We start from the raw sequence: 20,501 nt of genomic DNA on the forward strand, positions 1-20,501 counted from the left end.
TATTTGCTTTTAATTCCTGCTTAACGAACAGACCCACTCCTCTTCCTTTTCTATTGCCCCTGTCCTTCCGAAACAATGTATAACCCCCAATATTAACTGCCTATTCATGCGACTCATTCAACAAAGTTTCAGCAACGCCAATAACATCATATTTCCGTTCCGACACCAGTACGGACAGTCAGACTCCTTGCATTGATAAACATACATTTGCATTTACAGACAGCCAAAACATATCTACCCTATGAGGCAAATACTGTATGCAACAAATATGGGCAAGCCATAACAAACAAAGCAACACAATTCCAAACTAAAGATACTCTCCTCACCAAGGGTTATAGCAGGTGGTGGAGACGCACCCCACGGACACAGTAACTATACCGAGCACTTTTGAGTAAGACTTCTCACAACTGAGCACACTCCACTGGCCTCAGGTATACTGTTTGGGAGTAATGCCTGCCAAGTTGGGTGGTTGGGCAGGGAGGGTTAGGGACTTTCGAAAGGGCTATGTTTGTTTAACCTTTTTTCTCTACCTTACCTCTATTTTCTAACTCAGCAAGGAGCTACACATCCCCCTACATTACGTACTTGTCAATAACTTACCTGACTGCCTGAGGGAAATTTGGAAGCTACACAGTAGTGATGTGCAGGTCGAGAAAATCTCGACCTGCACCAGACCCGGGTTCTCCCCTCAATAATAGACCTTAATAGACCTTAATAGACCTTAATAGACCTTAATAGACCTGTGTCCTCCCCGCAATGACGTCACAAAAAGGGCCGGGGCACGATGGGCACGCCTATAAAATCACAAGCCGGAAGAGGCAGCTGGCACTGTTAAGTCATGAACGGTGAGGGGAAGAGCTCAACCTGAATCCGTCCACCACCCGCAAGTGATGCGCCCAGGTCGGCCAGAACACTACACAGACCACCTTTAATGAATCCATAAACTATGGTACTACTACAGGGCTTGAACTGTAAATATAAAAAAAGCTCTATTCTTTAATTGAATCAAACGCTACACCCCGAAACCCACCTCGTGGGCCAAAAGGTTGAAGCACTGACAAAACCATGGGTAGCACAGCACTATCACCTACTCAGTTTACTCACAAGGTGTCTCAAGCCTTCTCGCTTCAGAAGATACATATTGAGCAAGCTTTTATATGCTAATATTGAAGGGAAATACCTGTGGACTGTTATATGTACATACCACCTCCCTTTTCGGAGGAAGTGCTGATAGCAATTATGACCTACTTATCTAATCTAGACCCAGCCACTATATGCATGATGAGTAACTATAACCCCATATATAGACTCAGTATTAGACAGAATTTCTAACTGCCCCCCATCCCATTCACAAACACAGGGTTCGATGATTGGGTATTAGTGCAAAACTTAATAGACATATGGAGATTGAAGTACCCCCATCAAAGAGTATACTCATGTTACTCTTCTACCCATCACACCCTGTCAAGAATAGACCTAGCACTGGCCTCCCCAGATTTGCTACCAATGGTCTGGGATATTGCTTACCTACCAAGAGAAATCTCGGATCACACCCCAACAATAACTCTTGAGGTGTCCCCTAGAGTACAGGTTAAACTATGGAATTCCCATCCAATGTGGTTATCTCACCCAATTGTCCAAATAGAGAACGAGTACAACATTGAGCAGTACTGGTAACAAAATGCTCATACTTCAACACCAGACATAATGTGGGATGCAATGAAAGCAGTGGTCCAGGGCTCATTGACTGCAGCTATAGCAACATCAAGGGTGACCTTAACCCACCTTGAAAATAATACGACACAGGCAGATTTGGAGTATGCCACTAATCCTTCCCCTGACACTTCTAATGCATTTTTGACTGTTTCCTGGTTTACATAATACCAAACGGTTATTCGAACAATCTATGATCTACATGCCCCAAGGAACCTTTGCTCTGGGAGATAAAAACAGCAAGCTATTAGCTATTCTGGCCAAAATGTTACAACAATCCAACACTATTGCCTGTATTGAAAGTGCAGAGGAATTCACCCACTTCTACCAAACCCTCTATACCTCCAAAGCTACCTACAATGTGGCTGAACTCAAACACTTTCTGGCACGAATACCAGTCTGAGCAGGCCAGTTACCTAGATTCCCCTATAATGGAACTTGAATTCACAGAAGCATTACTCTCCATGCAACCCAACAAGGCCCCTGGCTCAGATGGGCTCCCAGTTGAATGGTACTGGCAGAATATCAAAGTATTGGCACCCAAACTCCTAGCTACTCTACAAGTAGCCTATGATAATTCTGCATTAACCTCATTAACGAACAAGTGAATTATTGTAGTAATCCCTAAGCCTGTTAAAGGTGTAAAACAATGTGCATCACTAATGAATATAAAGGTAAAGGTCCTAGCTAAGGTCCTTGCTAACCTATTAGCTAAACTAATTACATCTTTAGTCCAAACTGAATTTATCCCAGGGAAGACCACCTGTATTAATATTAGGCAATTATATCTCAATCTGCAACTACAACATGACAACCCAGGGTCTAGACTGGCAGTGTCCTTGGATAGTGCCAAAGCTTTTGACTGCATAGAGTGGCCATACTTATGGCAAGTGATACAGTCTATAGGGGTCAAAACAAGATTCTTAAAATGTGTTCACTTTCTGTATATTGATCCTCAAGCACAAGTTTGAATACATGGTCACATATCTATACCCTTTACATTTGCTAGGGAAACTAGGCATGGGTGCCCCTTCTTTTCCCCACTGCTGTTCGCCCTAACCATTAAGCCCATGGCCATTTTAATAAGAAATTCGAATCACATCCATGGCTCTAAATCGCGGAAAGTAAAGCAGAAAAATATCACTGTATATGGATGATACATTATTATATCTGGAAGGCCCAGGTTCCTCCTTGGAAAAATAATAACAAAATTTGACAAATTTTCTGTGGTACATATGAGACATATATATCGGAGACAATTTCAGTCCAAGAGTTATATTACTGTGTATTCTATACTAAAGAATAATCTCTATCACCCTAGTGCCAGAAAAACAGCAAAAGTTTGTAAGTGCTGGATACGAAGTAAATTTGTGGATCCACTCCCCAGAGTAAAATTGAAATAGGAAAGTTTCAACCCACTATCAGAAAAGGCAGAATGGGAAGAGATAAAAGATAACATGCAACAGCCCCTTATCAGAATGAGAGATAGTTTGATCCATTTCAATATTGTGCACCAGGTCTATCTCACCCCTCAAAAACTATTTTGGATGGGAAAAAGACCTTCTCCACAATGCTTACGATGTGGGGCTGATAATGGTACCGTTATACATGTTTTTTTGGTAATGCCTTCCAGTCCATAAGTATTGACAAAAGGTCCTACAATAACTCGCAGACAAAATATCCATGATGTTACCCAATATGCTCTATAAACTAACGTATATACTCGAGTATAAGCCGATCCAAATATAAGCCGAGGTACCTAATTTTACCTAAGAAAACTGGAAAAACTTATTAACTCAAGTATAAGCCTAGGTTGGGAAATGTAGCAGCTACTGCTAAGTTTAAATAATCAAAATAAAAACCAGTAAATTACATAAATTGAGGCATATGTTTTTAAAATATTTATTTAAAAGAAAAACCGTAAACTAGCTCTGTAAGTGGAGAAGAGGGTCAACAAAAACAATATGAGTACTACCCCATGCTCATTGCGCATTGGCAAACTGGCAGCAGACCCAGTCCCGGAGGACACGTAAGGGGGAATAAGTATTGCGACTGGGAGTGGGCAAGGGCACTGGAGGGTCTGGTTGCAGGTGGCCTAATTTGCACACAAAGGACAGAGGGTGCTTGTCTGGAGGGACCCATGGCACCCGACTCGAGTATAAGCCGAGGGTGACTTTTTCAGCACATTTTGGGTGCTGAAAAACTAGGCTTATACTCCAGTATATACAGTATATTACAAGACAAGCTCCTGACAAATTTGATAACATCTGGGGACCTTGGATTGATTCACCAGCTACAACTGCTAACTAAAGGCACTGTTGTTTATTTTATAATGCTAACACTTAAATGTAACTCCTTGTCTTTTGTTTGTTCTCTTCTATTATTTTCCCTTATTACATAGGAAAAAATGCAAAATGAAAATCCTCAAAAAGGTTTACCTGAGTATGTGGCATGTAGAAGCCTCAAGATAAAAGCACCCTTATGCTTTATAATTTCTGTAATTTCAGCTATTGCCAAATCAACACATTTAGAGCACTTTATGTGAGGTAAATCTACAAAACAGTATGCCTACTTTAGAAAGCCATATATTTTTGGAAAGTAAACATGCCCCCAAAACCAAAAGGCATACACTTGCCTTTCTACTCCAAAGTACGAAACCGCAAAGCTTTCCTAAAATTTAAGATTTTGATGTTTGTGATGAAATTTCAACATTTCATCTCCTATAGGACAACCATATAAAACACTCTACACATGAATGCCAGGAGTCTAATGAACAGTTTGATGCTAATGTACAGTGGATATATTAAAAACACATTAACAAGTTTTGATATCTGCCAATGTAAAAAATTGCAGAGTACATTTTCTATGCATAGTTCAGTGTGATTTAGTATGAGAATAAAACTATAGCTTATACAATCAATAGCTGATCTAGGCTCAATAAGATATTGATTGGGCATTGATAGGACCAAGTGCGGCAGTTTTCTCAGTTTCTCTAATCTTCACTATTTAGTACAGCACATTAAAAAAAAAACATTTATAAAAAAATGTATTTAAAATAAATAACAGAATGCATTCCTAATACATGTACTAATTACTGGGCTCAAGTTGAACAAAGGTAAATACATTATTACATGAAGCATGAGAAAACAGGACATTTGAAAACCATAGGGAACAAAAAGCAAGTCAACATACATATGTGCAAACAGAAATCAATATCACAGCACTTCAGTACATGAAAATAATATTGCGTTTATCGATATTGCCATGTAAGCTTAAATTGTTACCTTTATGACCTGCTTAATAAAGGTTTTGTGTATTGTAGTGCTATTGTCTGAATATCTGGTTGGCAAATTCAGTTACTTGTAGACACTAGAGCACTCTACATTGCACAAATATTACCTGAATTCAGAAGCATAAGAACCACATCTGTCTTTCCAAATAAAGCAGCTTCGTGCAAAGCACTTCCCTTTTCTGTCTGTAAAAGAAAATGATCACATAAATATGTGTGTAAAGGGATAGCATGAGCAAGAAATGAATGCAGTATAATGGAAAAAAAAAAAGCAACAGTCAATTCACTGTATTCAGAATACGTAAGCTTTATTAGCTATTGAACTAATGCAGACAGTCATTCTACAAAATAAGAGACCCACGAGGATGCCTTTACCTGAGTGTTTAGAAATGCTTGTACATATGCAAATAAAGGCAGATGAAGCAATGGCCTTCATTAAGGCTTGAAGAGGCTAACCCTCCCTTACAAAATAATTCGTAAAAATTGTTCCTTTACTGAAGGAGGATGGGGGAACGATAAAGGCAGATGTAGTGGAACAGTTAATGGACTGCTTCACTGCCTGGCTACTTCAAACATTTGGGACCACAAAGACATCGTAGGACAGTGTTGGGCACAGAAGGAAAATGAAAAAGGACAGGACTGTTAAATATAAGAAGATCACAGAAAGTTATCGAGAATGGAAAAAAAATGGAATATACAGAAATGGAATATTGCACATACAGTCATATGAAAAAGTTTGGGAACCCTTCTGAGCCTGCGTAATAATTTACTCCACTTTCAACTAAAAAGATAACATTGGTATGTCTTTCATTTCCCAGGAACATCTGAGTACTGGGGTGTTTTCTGAACAAAGATTTTTAGTGAAGCAGTATTTAGTTGTATGAAATGAAATCAAATGTGAAAAACTGCCTGTGCGATTACTGGCAAAACTGGCAGGTTTTAATAGATTGAAATATTTTATTTTATTTTTCAGTGGTATTTGAGACTTTTTCTTAGATGTTTTGTTCCTCAGTGATCACCAGGGGTACTTGCTTTATCCCACACCCTATAGTGTTTCCTTTTTTGGAGTGTTGATTAGCTTGTTAAGCCTTGAACTTTATAGGCAGGTGTGTCCAATCTTGAAAAAAGGTATTTAAGGGGGCCAATTGCAAGTTGTGCCTCTGTTTCACTCTGAGGAGTGAAAGCATGGGATCCTCAAAGGAACTCTCAAAAGATCTATAAATAAAGAGATTGTTCAGTATCATGGTTTAGGGCAGTGCTGTCCAACTTCTGTGGTGTCGAGGGACGAAATTTCTCTAGCATACATAATGGAGGGCCGCTAATGGAAGCCAGTTTTGAAAACTCCCCCTTTTTAAACCACACCCATGTTATTGCAAGCCCATATTAATGGTGGTAGCGCAGCAAAAACCCAAATGCTTGGTGCTCACTGCGGCGATATCAACCATCATTCATATGTGAAAGAATTATATTATGTCATATTAAGACACACCCTTAAATCCATATGCATCCTCCTCCCCTGTGGATAGCACAGCAAACCCCAAGCATATGATTACACAACTAAGGGACCCTTTAAAGGCTATTTCAAACTGCTAACAAACTCCAAGAACAAACCCCTGCCAGGTTCACCTCTCACAGGCAGCATAGGGCAGGCAGAGTACTGCCTGTGTGTGCCATAGTCTGCCTGCCCTATGCTGCCTGTGTGTGTATGGCATGCACAGGCAGCACAGGGCAGGCAGAGTATAGCACACACAGGCAGAACTCTGCCTGCCCTATGCTGCTTGTGTGTGCCATACACAGTACATACAGTGACTCAATGCTGGCACTGTTCCTACAGTCTGTGAACAGGTGAACAATGTGGGTCAGAGCCTGAGGTGTGAACAATGCAGAGATTAAGAGAAGGAAAGGCTAATAAAGAGTTAATCTCAAGCTGCAGGCATACCTTCAGTTGTCTCAATAGTGCCCTTAAGTCTCCCCATATTTCACCTGTTCAGAAGATCTGAAGCCAAACACGGAGAAAAAACACTGAGCTGGGTAGAGAAGATTCCCATAATGCAAAGCTCCTGCCCAGACTTGGCTACTTGGGACTGTAGGCGGCGAATGCGCACAAACAGGAGCGCAGCTGACAGGAGAGAGGTGACATGCAGACCCGGCAGGCTAAACTCTGGTGGAGCGAGTAGCGCGGGTGGGGGGGGGTGACATGGTGGGGGAGCGAGTAGCAGGGGGGGGTGTTTGGTGGTGGCGGTGGTGACATGGTGGGGAAGCAATTAGCGGTGACACGGTGGGGGTGCGAGTAGCGGGAGGGGTGGCAGCGGCAGTGGTGACATGGTGGAGGAGCAAGTAGCGGTGACACGGTGGGGGAGCGAGTGGGGGGGGTGGCGGCGGTGACATGGAGAACTTTGCATGCAGACCGGTGCGAGGAGCGGGGGTTTGTGGCAGAAGGGGGAGCATGGCAAACGCAAGTGTCAGGCAAACATATGAAGGGAGGGGTTTGTGAGCAGCTACGGGGATGGGGGGGGGCTGGCTTTTGCTTTTTAGGAATAGCCCATACAGACATGCTGGACAAGATGGCGGCACCGTTCACTGAAACAAGTATGTAGGTTCTAGTACGTGTATCTCTGTAAATCTTTCATTAGGCAAGCCAGAAATATAGCGTTTTTACACAGCCAATAGTAGTATTATTTAATAGTGTGCTTAATAGATTTCGACTTTCCTTGTGCTTTAAATGGTGTGAACAGTACAGGGGATTACATGTTTAAAGGAGAATGCAAATCAAAATTTAAAAATCATACTGCCCAATAGTCCTCCTATTGTTTTGTAAAAATGCGCACTTTTGGCTCACCTAATCAAATATTTACTCAGTCACACTTCACATTTTCTAGAACAGGCAGCCATCTCTAAAAAGGTATTCTCCCTTCCTTTCCCTCCTTGCTTCATACTGCATTTGTGTTTAATTAACTCCCCCCCCTCCCCTCTGCCAGATCCGCTTCTGATTGGCTGGTGGGCATGTGTAGCTCAGAACAGGAGACAGGATCAAGTTACACACATGCTCAGAGAATAGGAAGGCTGCCGCTGGCAGCCTACAGGAAGGACAGGGATGTTTCAGTGATGTCACTGTAGTCTTCACACTGCTGTAGGCTGCCAGCACCATATCTCAGAGAAGCAAGCAGGGATCTGGGAATTTAGATATGCAGTAAGTACTTAAAAAGAATGCCTTTAGACTTACTTTTCATTTATATTAACCTTTCATTGTCCTTTAAACAATACAGGGGAACTACAGCCTGGATCATGCAGTGGGCCAGTTAATCTCAATACTGATACCATTTAAAGCTTACACAAAGGTAAGCCATCAAAGTAGCCAGATAGGTGGGGGGGTCACACAGAGGGGGTCGCGGGACGCCAGTTGGACAGCACTGGTTTAGGGGAAGGCTACAAAAAGCTATCACAGAGGTTTAAACTGTCAGTTTCAACTGTAAGGAATGGAATTAGGAAATGAAAGGCCACGGGCACAGTTGCTGTAAAACCCAGGTCTGGCAGGCCAAGAAAAATACAGGAGTGGCATATGCGGAGGATTGTGAAAATGGTTACAGACAACCCAAAGATCAACTCGAAAGACCTGCAAGAACATCTTGCTGCAGATGGTGTATCTGTACATCATTGTACAATTCAGCGCAATTTCTACAAAGAACATCTGAAGTCCTTTATGCACTAACACCACAAACAGAGTCACTTGTATGCAAAAACTCATTTAGACAAGTCACTGTCATTTTGGAACAAAGTGCTTTGGACAGATGAGACAAAAATATAGTTATTTGGTCATAACAAAAAGCACTTTGCATGGCGGAAGAAGAACACCGCATTCCAAGAAAAACACCTGCTACCTGGAAACACCTGAAAATTTGGTGGAGATTCCATCATGCTGTGGGCTGTGTGGCTAGTTCAGGGACTAGGGCCCTTGTTAAAGATGAGGGTTGGATGAATTCAAAACAAAATCAACAAATTCTTCAGGATAATGTTGGAGCAGACTGTCCATGCTCAGCAGCCATCAAATTTAATTGAACTGGAAAGATTTTGTATGGACAAATGGTCAAAAATATCGCCATCCAGAATCCAGACACTCATCAAAGGCTATAAGAGGCTGTTACATTTGCAAAAAGAGGCTCAACTAAGTATTATATATAAGTAATGATGTAATATCTGTTAGGATGGCCAAATTTATGCACCTGTCTAATTTTGTTATGGTGCATATTGCATATTTTCTGTTAATCCAATAATCCAATAAACTTTATGTCACTTCTGAAATACTTCTGTTTCCATAAGGCATGTTATATATTAAAAGAAAGTTGCTACTTTGAAAGCTTAGCCAATGATAAACAAAACGCCAAAGAATTAAGAGGGGTTCTCAAACTTTTTCATATGACTGTATATGTAGAGGACTTGAAATTGAGGGGAATGGATTGAGGTGGCTGATAAACTGCCAGATGTAAGTTGAGATAGTTGAGGAAAGCAGGAGAGAAGGCATGGAAATCAAAGGCAAATAAAGACAAAGCAGAAAGTATAATTTATAAATGTTGCGGTTTGTGCAGGTCTGTGATTTATGTTGCTTTGTGCCTTGCAGTGCCCATGCAGTCAGCACAGTAGTGGCAAACTGTACCTTAGATATAATCCGACAGCAGTGTGCTGTCAGATGCCGGGGGTAAAAGTGCCCACTGCCAATAACTTGGGGTGACAGTATACAGTAAAATGTGTCTTTACTGACTATTGTTTCTTACTTGACAATGTGTTTGGGTGCCAGTACACACTGCACCTCACGGTTTGTAAAATGTTTAGGGTGTCAGTATCCCCTGCCTGTCAGTGTGTATAATCAGTGTCTTTAACTGTAGCTAAGGTGCCAGTTCACAGTCTCTCTCTACTTAAAACATGCCTGTGTTGCCAGTATCCACTGATCTATAATAAGCTAACACAGCAAAATCATTTAGGACTCAATGCTTTAAAGTCCAATCAATTTATAATTTTCAGTTCTCAAGATTAGAAATTAGTTTTTCACCAGCTTGTGTGGGCCACCTTCAGCCTCCCAAAACAGAAAATCACCCTCCACCCATAACTGAAGGCTTAAAACTTGACTGTTAGACCCGAAAACTTGAAAAAAACAACAGGTGCTTATTTGCCAAACTTCAAGTGGACCTGTCACCCAGACATAAAAAGCTGTATAATAAAAGTCCTTTTCAAATTAAACATGAAAGCCAAATTAATTAAACTAAAATGTTAAAATGGCACAGAAATTTGCATAATTTAGATTTCAAGACCAAATATTCCACTTAGGGTAGGTTTATTCTAGAAACCTATACATTTTTGAAAAGAAACGATTCTGATGAATCCAGAATAGGCACAACTGACTTTCTACTTTAAATTACATTTCCTTTCTTAAATGTACCACTTTTTATAAAAATGTGTGAAATTTTTGAAACATCGTTTCAAAGCTTCCACTCTACAGCTTCTTATCTCCCACATACCATTAGGTACCAAGATAAAACACCATAGACATAAATGCCAGGTGTCCACTAAACAGTTTGATACCCAATGTGCATAGGTTTACCTATGTGGCATGTAGGGGCCCCAAAATGAAAATACCCCCATACGATCTAAACACATTTACTGCATTTTACATTAGATAAAGCTATAAAAAAGGACATTCACCCCAGAAAACCATATATTTTTGGAAAGTACACATTCCCCCAAATTTAAAATGTGTACCCATGTCTTTCTACTTTAAAGTACCAAGCTGCAAAGCTTTTCTAAAATTGGCAATTTTAATGAAGTTTAGGTCTACCGAACAGTCTTATGTCCAATATACACAGATTTATCAAATGTACATAGGTCTTCAAAGTACACAGCACTTACAGATGCCAAAATATACCTTGTGCACACTAATTCCATGGCTTACATTTACCAGATTCATAAACACAGGGACGGTTTTGTAAGTGGTAAAAAAGGCAAAAATGTAGGATGACCCCCTGAAAACCATATATTTTTGGAAAGGTCACCAAACGTAGCGGTTTTTATGGCATTTCTGAAAAGCGTAAAAAAAAAAAACCACACACAAATTATGCACTTTTTTTTATCCAGAATATCAATATTTTCCCACCAGAATTGGAGAGTAAAATTGGTCATCCAGCAATTGGCCACAACAATCTGCATTTGATTTACCAAAGTTGACAGAAGTCAGGACCTGCAGTGCTGTAACAAAGATGATTATCAGCACTGATGCAAACCACCAAAAACACCATTAATGTACTTCATGATGTGCATTTGAGTTTTGTGTGTTGGTAAAGCAGGCAGAGGACCCTGGAAATAACACCTTCCCAAAGGAGGTGTTAATATCAGGGCTTCTTTGTGTCAGTGTACCCTGTACTCTGTAGTGGTACCTTCAATCTCTTTTTACAGAACAAAGTACTTTTGTAAATATGCTTAAACGATTTGACTACTTAAATGCAAAGTTTAGGACTGTCAGAAGTTTTGTTACATATGACTAAAACAGTGTATGTTTAACTTGTATGTATTTTATTTATAAAGCGTTACAAAAATACGCAAATTATGGCACAAAAACTTAAATGTCTGGTCTTTATTAAGTGCAAAAAACCAGAAAACTCGAATGTAAAAATTCACCATCGAAAAGCTTGCAAGGTTCTACAGAAGTCAATGGGATTTGTCCTAGGCAAACTCAAGCCATATTTTCAATCCAAGAATTCAAGTTTTTTTATTCAGACGAGTTTTCCTTATTTACAAATAACTGAGCATTCAATATGCAAGTTATTCGATTTAGAAAAACAAACTTGAAAATTGATATATAAGCCCATAAGTTTAACATTGCGACAAGATTCAAATTGAAAAGTAACTTACTTAATTTGCGTTAAAAAAAACAAAAGTTCATCAATTTTAACACCTCTAAATGAGTTACGTTACCTTTTTATTCACCAATAAAATGTGAATTACAGACTGATGTACAGGTATCGGACCCCTTATCCGGAAACCTATTATCCAGAAAGTTCCAAATTACAGAAAGGCCATCTCCCATAGACTCTATTTTAATCAAATAATTCAATTTTTAAAAATGATTTCCTTTTTCTCTTTAATAATAAAACAGTACCTTGTACTTGATCCCAACCAAAACAATCCTATTGGGTTTAATTACTATTTAAATATTTTTTTTAGCAGACTTAAAGTGATACTTTTAAAAAAATAATTTTACACATGCTGTTGTGTTTTAATTTGTATCAGCTTTAAGTTCCTTCTAAATTAAATCTGCAAAGTTTTTTCGCTTCACAATTATGGTAGCACGAATTAAAGACCCATGGAGCGGCCATGTTTGTTCCCCTCTTCTGGGTTTTAATTTAAATTCCCTCCAAGTGAATAAATAACGCCCCTTCTGCTTTAAGCTCCGATGTCTATGTATAATGGGGGGGGGGTGAGAGCCCTTAGAAGCAGGCACGGGAAAGCTTAAGCTGGCCTGCTATTTAATTCTTCGGGGGAAGAGCAGAGAGGGGGGAAGCCCTTTGAAGCAGGCAGGCAATGGAAAGATCAAGCCTGCCTGCTATCTAGTTCACAATGCGATGCGAGGGAGGGAGGAAGAGGGAGCTCCTTGAAGCAAACGGCAAACTGAATCCTCCCAGTTTATGATGTAGTCCTTTTGACAGATTGAGAAGCTACAGTTGGGTTACCAGACTGTCAGGGTTCAGGATCTTTAGTAGGATTTATGTAGAGAAACAGGACTTTTAGGAAAAAACAGTGAACATGGTAGGTTCATATTTTTAAAAGAAATTTTTTGGTGTCAGTATCACTTTAAGATAGGAAATTCCAGGTCCCGAGCAGCCTGGATAATAGGTCCTAGAGCTGGGCGGTATGACCAAAAATTTATATCACGGTATTTTTCAAAATTATATCGGTATCACGGTATTTGACGGTATATAAATAAAAAATAAATAATAAATATTGGTGGCCCCCCCCACCCCCAACCCCCCCAGCCACAACCCCAGCCCCCCCAACCCCAGCCACAACCCCCACAGCCCCCCCAACCCCAGCCACAACCCCCCCAGCCCCAGCACCAGCCACAACCCCCCCAGCCCCAGCACCAGCCACAACCCCCCCAGCCCCAGCCCCAGCCCCAGCCCCCCCAGCCCCAGCCACAACCCCAGCACCAGCCACAACCCCCCAACCCCAGCACCAGCCACAACCCCCCCAGCCCCAGCCACAACCCCAGCACCAGCCACAACCCCCCCAACCCCAGCACCAGCCACAACCCCAGCACCAGCCACAACCCCCCCAACCCCAGCACCAGCCACAACCCCAGCACCAGCCACAACCCCAGCACCAGCCACAACCCCAGCACCAGCCACAACCCCACCAACCCCAGCACCAGCCCCAGCCCAACTTACCCAACTTGTGGTTCCTCCAGCTCCAGCGATGCGTCCTAGCGACGTCGCGTGCGCGCCGACGTCACATGCGCGCCGACGTCACGTGCGCACGGGCGCAACCCGGATGTAACTGGATAAAAACTGCAGGAAGGGCGCATACCGGTATAGCGGTATGTTCAAAAATCATATCGTTTTTTTTTTTTCAAAAACCGGTATACCGGTTAAACCGGTATACCGCCCAGCACTAATAGGTCCCATACCCGTACTGCTGTTTTCTAAATCATGCGCAATTGCTATCACACTGTGGATAGTGTGTGTTTTAGACAGTGGAAAGAAAAAAAGGAGATATCTTGGGATTCTCTCTTTTTCTTATTAAAGAAATAGTGGGATTTCACATTAAATTATTTTAAATATATATACCTATACAGACCTATAAATGCACTCACATACAGTGTATATAAAAATATGAGATCACTGTAGCCTTAGATGCTCTCATCATGAAGAACCATGTTCACTGCTTCTTAATTTTCTAAAGTCCAGCAGAAGTCTCAACCCACAGGGCCTCCAAACACTCCTCAGTGCTATCATTAGTAATGCCTTTAGAGCATGGCTGTAATTCTGATTTGTCTTTTACAAGACAAACTTATCTGCCTTTTTAATCTCTAGCGCCCAACATATATGACACAAACTACTTGGATTTGCTTCAAAGAGAACTTTATGTAATAGATTTGAAAAAGAAAATTTGCTTCTGGAAATAAATACAGGTATGGGATCCCTTATCCGAAAACCCATTATCCAGAAAGTTCCGAATTACGGAAAGGCCATCTCCCATAGACTCCATTATACGCAAATAATTCTAATTTTTATAAATGATTTCCTTTTTCTCTGTAAATATAAAACAGTGCCTTGTATTTGATCCTAAGATATAATTAATCCTTATTGGAGGCAAAACAAGCTTATTGGGTTTATTCAATATTTAAATGATTTTTAGCAGACTTAGGTTATGGAGATCCAAATTACGGAAAGATCCGGAAATAGATCCGGAAAACCCTGGGTCCTGAGCATTCTGGATAACAGGTCCCATACCTGTAATCACATTTAGAGCTTTATTCTTTATTTTAGTTTGTTATTGTACTGTTCCATAAGGCCAATATTGATGGAGGCGTACATCCGCAATTCATCCTCTTTAGCCTATTATCGTGGTGGCGATTACAAAATATAATTACCATTATAGAGCAAAGAAATCCATAGATTGACCAAGTAAGGTATTGTAAGGAAACCTCTGGCAATAGAGGTGGGCTTGGCAGGTTGGGGGGGAGGAGGACATTTTCAGGGGGAACCACAAAAGTCCTTACATCCATGTCCATCTGCTCTGCAATGGTGGCTGCATTGAATAAACTGCAGAGTCATCCAAGGGCATTGGCAAAGTAGTAACAGCCTGAAGGGGTGCCAGAGCCTTCTCGGCATAGCAGTGTTTCGGCAATGTGCAGTTTCTTGGTTTAACTGGCTCAATAATGGACCTCCACAACAAGCTGATGTTTGCCTGCATTAAGGTAATTAAAATGACAAGCAATACAGGCATTTTAGTGCCAGATGTGAAGGTCATAAAGCCGAATGAGAAAGAGCATGCTTTGCTGGTCAGCATGTATCCTCAAACACAGCTCGAGCTGCAGACAGGGACCATGGGAGCTTGTCTTTTCAATTTGTCGTCACCTAGGACAGGATAGTCAGACAGTCCCCTGTGTCTGGGCAAGGTGACAGATGAAGTGTAGGTGGCTGTTACTGCTTGCCCCAATGGGCCTCTTGCTCTTGGCTAACAGAACCACTTGGATAAAATAAACAAACGGTAATTACATACATGACACAACTTGACAGTCTGCTAAAATCTATTTTTTTTTTTTTTTTTTTTACTTAAAAAAACAACAGGACTTTTTTTCAGGCTCAGTGAATTCTGCATTGATAAGATGCAGCAGATACTATTTTGGGATTCATCCCAAAATGTGTGTTTATGTGACGAAAAATCACGTTATGGATTCGGTTCGGCCAGGCAAGTGGATTTGGCCGATCCAAAACCTGCTGTAAAAAAGCCTAATCTGGATCCTGAACTGAATCCTGAATTCCATGCATCCTTAGCAGATAAAGTCATATGAAAAAGCTTGGGAACCCCGTCTCAGCCTAGAGAAATGGAAGGCCACGGGCACAGTTGCTGTGAAACCCAGGTCTGGCAGGCCAAAAAAAATACAGGAGTGGCATATGCAGACGATTGTGAGAATGGCTACAAACAACCCAAAGATCACCTCCAAAGACCTGCAAGAACATCTTGCTGAAGATGGTGTATCTGTACATCTTTCTACAATTCAACACATGACTGATAAGACAAAAATTGAGTTATCTGGTCATAACAAAAAGCACTTTGCATAACGGAAGAAGAACTGAGGCCCTTGTCGATGGTCAGATGAATTCAACCAAATATCCACAAATTCTTCAGAATAACGTTCAAGCATCAGTCACAAAATTGAAGTTAAAGGGGACCTGTCACCTTAAGAAATAACTCCAAATTATTTTCTATTATGTTTGTCAAGCAAAATAAACTTTACTTACACTATATAAATTGTTTTATTCGCATTTTCTTCAGCCTTGTAATTCCCAATTGCAGCAAGCAGGCAGGCACCATTTTGTGGGCACTGTTATCAAAGCAGGCATTGCATCCTGCCAATATCTTATTTCTGTGCCAGTATGGGGGGACCTGATGCCCATGTCCATGCACTGGTTACATAATTACATGGTGAGGAGGGAGGGGGAATGTGAGGAAAGCAGCAACATCTAAGAAGTTTTGAATTGAAAGTGAAAGTAACTCTCTGCCCCACCTCTATGCCTAAGGCACAGAGGTGGGGCAGGCAATATATGATTGACAGCTGGGATTTTTAAATGCTTTTAGAATGGGTATGGATGTGGTAATACAAAAATGATTTTGGGTTTTTGTTTAATTTTAAAAGGGCTTTTATTATACAGCTTTTTATGTCTGGGTGACAGGTCCACTTTAAATAGGGGTTGGATATTCCAACAAGACAAATGACCCTGAACAAAGTTCAAAATCTACAAAAGCATTTACGCAGAAGGAGAAGTACAATATTCTGGAGTGGCCGTCACAGTCCCCCGACTTGAATATCATATAAAATCTATGGGATGATCTAAGGTATGCTAAAAAAGTGCACTAACTTCAGTTTTGAGCATATTAGGCCAATTAAAAAAATCAAGCTATATGCCCCATTTAAGCTCCTCTTTCCCTGCGCAAACAACCTCAACTTAGAAACTCTCTTCATAATTGAAACTTACCATATCATTTACCAGCTTACCTTCTTTGAACTCTTTTCAATTTCACAATATCCTGTTTGAGAGCTGGAGACCAAAACTGACCTACGTATTCTAGATGGGGCCTTACCAGGGCTTTGTAATGGGGAAGAATGAACCACCCCCTCCAGCAAATCTATACCTCCTCTAATACAGCACAAAATCTTGCTTACCCTTTCCGCTGCTAAATGACATTAGGGAATTCTCTGCATACCATGGCTCTGCATATTGCAGCCTCCCATATTATGTGTTATTTCAGATTAACCGCAAATCATTCCTTTGGACACGGCAAACAACCAAACTTTTCAGGGGCTGTCTGAGGAAAGATCAGTAACTACTTCCATCTGAAAGCTCAGCATCCTATAGGGCAGTGCTGTACCAAGAGATGAATTTTTTCTGGCCTATGTGCTAGAGGGCTTATCACAGAAGCCAGTTTTGACCAGTCTCTTATTTTAAACCACACCCATGTTATCACAAGAGCTTTTATGACCATACTGACATTAATGGTGGTTAAGGTTGGAGTTCACTGCATAGATATCACCCATCACTTATATTTGAAAGAAGTGGATAGCAAAGCCACCCCCCAAGCACATAATTAAACCCCTCAGGAACCTTCTAACATCTATTCAAATGCTGATACACTCCCAGAACAGACACCCATCAGGTTCACTTCCCACAGGTAGCCTAGGGCAGGTAGAATATAGCATGCAGGCAGGGTAGGGTAGGCAGAGTGTGGCACACACAGGTAGCATAGGGCAGGCAGAGTATGGCGCACATAGGCGGGGCAGAATAGGGAAGGAGACATGGACACTTATGCCTATGTAAGTAAGTGATCATGACTACTTCAAAATGAATACTTTGGAGTGCATACAGTGAGACAATGCAAGCTGTGCTCCTTTAGTCTGTTGGAGGTATGAACAGGTGAACAATGCAGGGGCTTAAAGTCTGAACATGAGGTCTTACAGGTGTAAACAATGCATGGCCTTAACGGTGTAAACAATACAGGGACTCACAAGTGAACATAATACAGAGATTTAAAGATGCAAATAATACAGGGGCTTACGGGTGTGAACAATACAATGGTTTACAGACTGAATCTCAGATATGTATAATGCAGGGACCAGTTAATCTCAGTACTGATACAATTTAAAGCTTACACAAATGTATGCAGTCACACCAGTCAGACAGATGGGGGGCTATGGGCCAGAAGAGGCCCACAGCCACCAGTTTGACAACACTGCTATAGGGTATGACCAAATACGACAAAAAGATTCTGGGTTTTCGTTTTGAATGAGGAAAGTGACTCTTCACAGAAATTGCACATAAGCGCCAAAATGTGCAAAAAAGGAAAAATTGCCCATATTTCACCAAGAGACTTGTCATATGCTGGCCAGCGCAAATACCAAAGATGCATACTTAAACAATTCTGCACCAAATTCTGCCCAGGTATGTGATGACAAGCCAAGGCAATAGGTCACAAAATTGTGTCACAAAAATGCAGACTTTTGCACCTTTCCACCAAAATACACCTTAGGTGTGTGCTAACAGGCAAATGCTGTGCCTGTCAGTGCATCTGTAAACATGGAATGGAAGACACCGTGTGCACCTGGCCTAGAGTATAACTACTTTTACTATAATACATTTATCAGCATCCCTTCAGCATTGCATTTTTCCACCCTGCAAACTTAATCTGCCAGTTGGAAATCTAAGCATTCCAAAACTCTGGCTTGTGTAATTAGTTTTTAAACAAGTAAGTAAGCGACACATGGTCTGTCAACTAAACATTTTTCATTGTGTTAGTACAAGCCACTGATCTTATTAGTTTAGGATGCCTCAGAAACTATTTGGTCTTTGGGCTGCATTGTGTGTTGCGTTAATTTGGGTAACATTTGCCATGGGCAGACTGTTATGTGGTTAATGTGTATATACCAAATAAAAAATGTATAATACAAAACTCATTAGAAATAATTTCAGATTCATATTGTAGCAAAAAAAAAAAAAAAAATATTTTTTAATTATGTGAATAGTAAAAAAAAAAAAAATGAAGCAAGAAGGGGTGGGAACCTTATTGTCCTGGGGAGAGGGTGGGTAAGATGGTTGATGAGAACGGGGAAAAAGCAGAAATTTTGAACTCTTATTTTTCATCTGTCTATACATCTGAGGAGCCAGCTAATAAAGTCCAGCCCAATATGCCTAGTTCTAGTAATTTACAGTGGATATAAAAAGTCTACACACCCCTGATAAAATGTCAGGTTCCTGTGCTGTACAAAAATGAGACAAAGATAAATCATTTCAGAACTTTTTCCATCTATAATGTGACCTATAAACTGTACCACTCAATTGAAAAACAAACTGAAATCTTTAAGGTGGAGGGAAGAAAACCAAAAAACTAAAATAATGTGGTTGCATAAGTTTGCACACCTTTAAACTAGTACTTTGTTAAAGCACCTTTTCGGGTCTCAGCATGGCACATTTTGACTTTGCAAGATGTGCCCACTCTTCTTTGCAGAAACACTCCAAATCTGTCAGATTGCGAGGACATTTCCTGTGCACAGCCCTCTTCAGATCAACCCACAGATTTTCAATCAGATTCTGGTCTGGGCTCTGGCTGGGCCATTCCAAAACTTTATTCTTCTTCCGGTGAAGCCATTCCTTTGTTGATTTGGATGTATGCTTTGGGTCGTTGTCATGCTGAAAGATGAAGTTTTTGAAGGTTTTGTGCCAATATTGACTGGTATTTGGAACTGTCCATAATTCCCTCTATCTTAACTAAGGCCCCAGTTCCAGTTGAAGAAAAACAGCCCCAAAGCATGATGCTGCCACAACCATGCTTCACTGTGGTTTCATCAGACCATAACACCTTTTCCCACATGCTTTTGGGAGACTTCAGATGTGTTTTTGCAAAATGTAGCCTGGCTTGGATGTTTTTCTTCGTAAGAAAAGGCTTTCGTCTTGCCACTCTACCCCATAGCCCAGACATATGAAGAATATGGGAGATTGTTGTCAAATGTACCACACAGCCAGTACTTGCCAGATATTCCTGCAGCTCCTTTAATGTTGCTGTAGGCCTCTTGGTAGCCTCCCTGACCAGTTTTCTTCTCGTCTTTTCATCAATTTTGGAGGGACGTCCAGTTCTTGGTAATGTCACTGTTGTGCCATATTTTCTCCACTTGATGACTGTCTTCTTCACTGTGTTCCATGGTATATCTAATGCCTTGGAAATTCTTTTGTACCCTTCTCCTGACTGATATCCTTTAACAATGAGATCCCTCTGATGCTTTGAGAGTTCTCTGTGGACCATGGCTTTTGCTGTGGGATGCAACTAACAAAATGCCAGGAAAGACCAACTAGAGCAGCTGAACTTTATTTGGGGTTAATCAAAGGCACTTTAAATGATGGCAGGTGTGTGCTGAATCCTCTTTAACATGATTTTGAATGTGATTGCTTAATTCTGAACAAAGCTACTTCCCCAGTTAGAAGAGGGTGTGCACACTTATGCAACCACATTATTTTAGTTTTTTTGGTTTTCTTCCCTCCACCTAAAAGATTTCAGTTTTCAATTGAGTGGTACAGTTTATAGGTCACATTAAAGGTGGAAAAAGTTCTCTCTTTGTCTCATTTTTGTACAGCACAGGAACCTGCCATTTTACCAGGGGTGTGCAGACTTTTTATACCCACTGTAGCTACTGACGAATGGGTCACTCGGGAGGAAATTCATAAGACTTGAACATGTAAAGGTA

General features: G+C 40.8%; 1 protein-coding gene across 7 annotated transcripts in view; it reads right to left on the reverse strand.

The window, feature by feature from the left end:
- anks1a (ankyrin repeat and sterile alpha motif domain containing 1A) overlaps positions 1-20,501 on the reverse strand; it is a 169,969-nt gene that overhangs the window by 86,740 nt on the left and 62,728 nt on the right. For all 7 annotated transcript variants that reach the window (XM_031895639.1, XM_031895640.1, XM_031895638.1 and 4 more), the window contains one exon: positions 5,113-5,188. In XM_031895639.1, the coding sequence (XP_031751499.1) occupies positions 5,113-5,188 (76 nt within the window). The remainder of the gene's footprint in view (positions 1-5,112; positions 5,189-20,501) is intronic.

Source organism: Xenopus tropicalis, chromosome 2 (assembly GCF_000004195.4).
Source record: "Xenopus tropicalis strain Nigerian chromosome 2, UCB_Xtro_10.0, whole genome shotgun sequence".
Taxonomy (NCBI): domain Eukaryota; kingdom Metazoa; phylum Chordata; class Amphibia; order Anura; family Pipidae; genus Xenopus; species Xenopus tropicalis.